The following is a 5,269-nucleotide window of genomic DNA, read 5'->3' as shown; positions in this document are numbered from 1 at the left end:
GCGCAGGCATTCCCCGGCCGTGTCCCCAGAGCCGCGCAGGCATTCCCCGGCCGTGTCCCCGGAGCCGCGCAGGCATTCTCCGGCCGTGTCCCCGGAGCCAAAGAAACCTGCCCCAGCTGTGTCCCCTGAACCACGAAGGTATGCTCCAGCCGTGTCCCCTGAGCCAAGGAGGCATGTTACTCAGATGCGAAGGCCAGCTCCTACTGCTTCCCCTGAGCCACGGAGGCCTGCTTCCTCGGGTTCTCCAGAGCCATGGGGACCTGCTCCCACAGTTTCTCCTGAGCCTTGGAGATCTACCCCAGTTATTCCACATGAACTGCAGAAATCTTCCCCCAGTGTTTCACCTTGGGCCTCAAAATCTGCCCTGGCTCCACCCATAGAGCCCCGCAGATCTGGCCCAGAGCCCCGACGGCCAGGCCCCGTTGTGTCTCCAGAGCCCCGACGGCCAGGCCCTGTTGTGTCCCCAGAACCTCGGAGGCTTGTTCCTGACCCTTGGAAATCTACATCCTTCTCAGAATCTCAGAAATCTCTTGTATCTTCTGAGCCATGGAAGCCCATCTCATCTGTTTACCCAGAAGGTTGGAAACCTGTTCTTTCCCCTGATACATGGAAGCCTTCTCCCCCTGTTTCACCTGAACTCCGAAAGCCTAGTCACACTGTTTCCTCTGAAGTTTGGAAACCTTCCTTCTTTTCTGAGATCCGCAAACCTGGTCCCTCTGTTTCTCCTGAGCCTTGGAAACATGCTGAGTCCCGGAAGTCTACTTTCTTCCCTGAGACTCAGAAGTCTGCTCCTGCTGTTTCTCCTGAGGTACAGAAACGGGCCCACTTCCCTGAACCTCGGAAACGAGCTCTCTTTCCTGAGTCTCGAAAATCTGTTCCTGCTGTTTCCTCTGAGGTGCAGAAACGTTCTTTCTTCACTGAACCTCAGACACAGATGTCTGCTGAAATGCAGAAACATGCTGTCTTTGCTGAGGCCCAGAAACCTGCTCCTGTTTCTCCTGAAATCCAGAAGTCTGCCTTTTTCCCAGAGCCTCAGAAACTTTCTGCTGTTTCCTCTGAAGCCCAAGAACATACCTGTTTCCCAGAGCCTCAGAAATCTGCTCCTGTTGCTTCTCCTGAGAGCCAGAAACATGCCCTCTTCGTGGAGTGCCAGAAACCTGCGCCTACTCTTTCGTCTGAGACCCAGAAGCAAGCTCTTTTTGTTGATTCTCAGAAATCTGCTCCTGCTGTTTCCCCTGAGACCCAGAAACATTCCCTTTCTACTGAACCCCTTAAACCTGCTCCTGTTGTTTCCTCTGAGGTACAGAAGCCTCCTCTGTCTGTCGAACCCCTCAAACCTACCCCTGCTGTTTCCTCTGAGGTCCAGAAAAATGCTGTCTTCCCTGATCTCCATAAACCTGCTCCATCTGTTTCCTCTGAGCCTCAATCACCCAGTGCACCTGATGAAAGTGACTTCTTATCTCAGAATTTAGAAGATCAAAAACCACTGGATGATCTGTTGCCTCAAGAAGAGCAGCCAGTCTTAAGTAAGGAACCTCCAGAAGATGCATTGTATTCATGTCCAAAGAAGAAGCTCAAGAAGGAGAATCAGGAGAACTCTGATTCTGAACTAAATAGCAGTGAATGTGCAAAAACAGAGATGGAGATGGATTCAGTGGAGGTAAAGGAACAAGAATCCAACAGTGATCAAGAACAATTTGATGCAGAATCATCTGAATACAGCAAAGAGAGCAAAACAGAACCAGCTACTCCCATTCAGCCACAGTGTGTACTACAGTTTACAGAAGAGAAGGAAGCTTTCATTTCAGAGGAAGAAATAGCAAAATATATGAAGCGTGGAAAGGGAAAGTATTATTGCAAAATTTGTTGCTGTCGTGCAATGAAAAAAGGTGCTGTTTTGCATCATTTAGTGAACAAGCATAATGTTCAAAGTCCATATAAATGTAAAATATGTGGGAAAGCTTTTCTTTTGGAGTCTCTTCTTAAAAACCATGTTGCTGCTCATGGTCAGAGTTTGCTTAAATGTCCACGTTGTAATTTTGAATCGAGTTTTCCCCGAGGTTTTAAGAAACATTTAACCCATTGCCAAAGCCGTCATAGTGAAGAGGCAAATAAAAAACATTTGGACAGCCTTGAACCAGTTGAGGAACAAATTTGATGCGTTTTTTCCTTGTACCAGAGAGGTTTAATTTAGTGAAATATTAAAAATGTTGCTCTATGTTAGTCAACTAAGTAGTTTAGCTGTTTTGACTAGTCATGCATGGTTTATTGTATTATGTTTAACTTGTCTTATAGCTGTATTACTGAAAGGATTTACTTTTCAAATGTTTTTAAAATAAATATCCATGTCTGTGTATTAATCACTGGTAAATTCATACTTTGTTATCTAGAAGTGCTACATTTCTGAAACCAAAACAGATGAAACTTAGTTTTGTAATTGTTAAGAACATGGAGGCAGTAGAGTCAAGGTGTGGCAAGCAGCCCATATGTTACTGTGAAGACTGGACAAAATTTTTCACATCTGTTAGATGTCTTATTTTTCAAAATGTGGAGCATGCTTTCAGAGTATGAAGCCTCACCAAATTGAATGTGAATGAGTAAGGCATGAGAGACTGACATTGGGGTTTTTTGAGTAATTATGCTCTGACCTTGTAATTGAGTATATAGCCATTTGTTGGAAATTTACTGTACTCACCTCTGGATTAAATGTCTTAAGATCTGAAAATGTCAAGGTACTTCTTTGCGTTGATGTATTTTGATCATGTTTTTAAGCATGTACTAATAGACTTTACATTTATGGAGTGTTATATGAGATTGATTGTATATATAACGAGAATTCTTGAGTTGATGCTGATGTTATGCCAGAAAAACCTGATTTGTATCTGGTGAAATGTTACACTTAATACTTTTAACAATAAAAGGCAAACCTGGACATTGGATATTTTTCTTGTCTACTCTTTCAAATTTAAAGCAAAGCTTTTGGTATTTCATTACATTGTAATCTTCTAAATACAGCTGACTAACAGCATATAATGTGGAATTACGTAGCATTTTTACAAGATCTGTAGATATGACAGCTGTTTTCATCAGCATATAGAAGTCAAGCTAGTTTACACCACCTCTCTACACTTTGGAAAAATATTAAGTGTTAAAAGGAGAAAATGCAGTATAGCATGGAAGGGGAAATAGAAGTATACACTGTTGTTTTGGAAGGGAGGTTGTCTCTCTTTGTGTTAACTTTAGATATTTGTCTGATAGCACAGGTGGTAAATGTTGGCCTTTATCTGTCTCTCCTAAACTGAAACAACTATTTGTAACTGATTACGTGCATTTTCATCACACTTGTTAGCATGTTACAAACAACAAAAATAATTGACTGCTGAAAATAATCCTGCATTGGTAAGGAGATGGAATAAATAATCTGTCAGGTCATTTGAGTATCTGTATTCTATTTGTAGTTCTCCCCTAATCATTTGAGAATTTTAAGATCATCTGCAGGGTTATACAAATACAAGTTCCATTATAGGCAAAGAAAACATGTTCTTGTGTTCACTATTTCACTCATTTTCTGAGTACCCTATTAATATTTTACTAGTTGGTCCATTGGTGTTACTGTTGTCAAAATATGTAGACAAAAATATTGTTAGAATTGTCAACAACTTAAAAATGAAGTTAAGTTCCTAGAAGGTTCTTTAGATGTATTGTGGACATGCATTTAGATTTGTGCATCTTGCCTCTGAGATTTGATTGGATACTTTTTGCCCCAGCAGCATGTGTAGCATGTGTTCTGGCACCAAGAGTATAAAGGGTGGCACATGCTTCTGGTTCCTCATTTCCCTCTCAGCGGCGGGGTCCCATACTACAGGCATACCTCAGAGATATTGTGGGTTCAGTTCCAGACCACTGCAATAAAGTGAATATCGCAATAAAGCAAGCCACACAAATTTTTTGGTTTCCCAGTGCATATAAAAGTTATGTTTACACTATAGTCTATTAAGTGTGCAATAGCATTATGTCTAAAAAAACAATGTATATACCTTAATTAAAAAGTACTTTATTGCTAAAAAATGCTAACCATCATCTGAGCCTTCAGCGAGTTGTAATCTTTTTGCTGGTGGAGGGTCTTGCCTCGATGTTGATGGCTGCTGACTGATCAGGGTGGTGGTTGCTGAAGGTTGGGGTGGCTGTGGCAATTTCTTAAAATAAGACAACAATGAAGTTTGCCGCATCAATTGACTCTTCCTTTCAAGCAAGATTTCTCTGTAGCATGCGATGCTGTTTGATAGCATTTTACCCACAGTAGAACTTCTTTCAAAATTGGAATCAATCCTCTCAAACCCTGCCGCTGCTTCATCAACTAAGTTTATGTAATATTCTAAATCCTTTGTTGTCATTTCAACAATGTTCACAGCATCTTCACCAGGAGTAGATTCCTTGACTTGCTCGACACAGGGTTGCCACAAACCTTCAATTTGTAAAAAACGCAATATCTGCGAAGCGCAATAAAGCGAACCGCAATAAAACGAGGTATGCCTGTATATGAAATCGGAGGAGAGGAAAAGGAGGATGGGTTGTTAATGTTCATGTGGACAACACACTTAGTAAACTCCAGTTACAGGTAAATAATTCTTGCTCCGAGTAATTGTCCACGTATACATTCATGCTCTGGGTGACTCCAAGGTGGATAACTCCTTCCTGAGTCAAGAGATCCGAGATGAGCAATATCTTGAGTCAACAGAATGGTGACATATACCTCAAGGTGAATCTTGAGTCTCTTACATCAGTGGTGCTCAGCCTTTTGGCTCTGTGGGACAGATGAGGGATGCAGGGCTAGGCCCACATCCCTGTATCAGGCCCTGTGTAGCCTTGGCTAGGCCCCCTCAGGCTATGTGCCAGGACTGGGCCTTGTATGTGGAGAAGGGGGAAAGGCCTTGGCCTTGGTCCCCCCACCAGGATTGGGGCTTCAGGGTTCCACATCGACCCTGTGTACCAGGATCAGGGCCCCACACTACCCCTGCCTCATCCTACATGGTGGGGTCAGGCCCTCTATTACCAATCTACAAGTCTGCAGAGCTCCCCACAGACCCACTGGCTGGATGATGCATGTCAGTGGTCAGATGTGAGGGAGGGGGGAGGTTGAGCACTTTGTCCTAGATGATCAGTAATTGAAGGACTGTCCTGTTAGATATAGCATCTATCCCAGAGACTTGTGTAATCAAATAGCAATTTGATACTCCCACAACATTCTTGCAAGCAATCTAAGGAAGTA

General features: G+C 42.8%; 1 protein-coding gene across 1 annotated transcript in view; it reads left to right on the top strand.

Moving 5' to 3' along the window:
- The window catches only part of CHAMP1 (chromosome alignment maintaining phosphoprotein 1), a 10,718-nt gene extending 7,779 nt beyond the window's left edge, over positions 1–2,939 (top strand). Inside the window, 1 exon segment of the mRNA XM_019529606.1 lies at positions 1–2,939. This exon segment is cut by the window's left edge and continues 71 nt beyond it. Coding sequence (XP_019385151.1) covers positions 1–2,158 — 2,158 coding nt within the window. The 3' untranslated portion in view covers positions 2,159–2,939.
- Positions 2,940–5,269: the final 2,330 nt, after the last annotated feature.

This window comes from Crocodylus porosus, unplaced genomic scaffold (assembly GCF_001723895.1).
Source record: "Crocodylus porosus isolate Cpor-Errol unplaced genomic scaffold, CroPor_comp1, whole genome shotgun sequence".
Classification (NCBI taxonomy): domain Eukaryota; kingdom Metazoa; phylum Chordata; order Crocodylia; family Crocodylidae; genus Crocodylus; species Crocodylus porosus.
The sequence above is the reverse complement of the archived record's forward strand: the minus strand, read 5'-3'. Positions and strand labels throughout refer to the sequence as shown.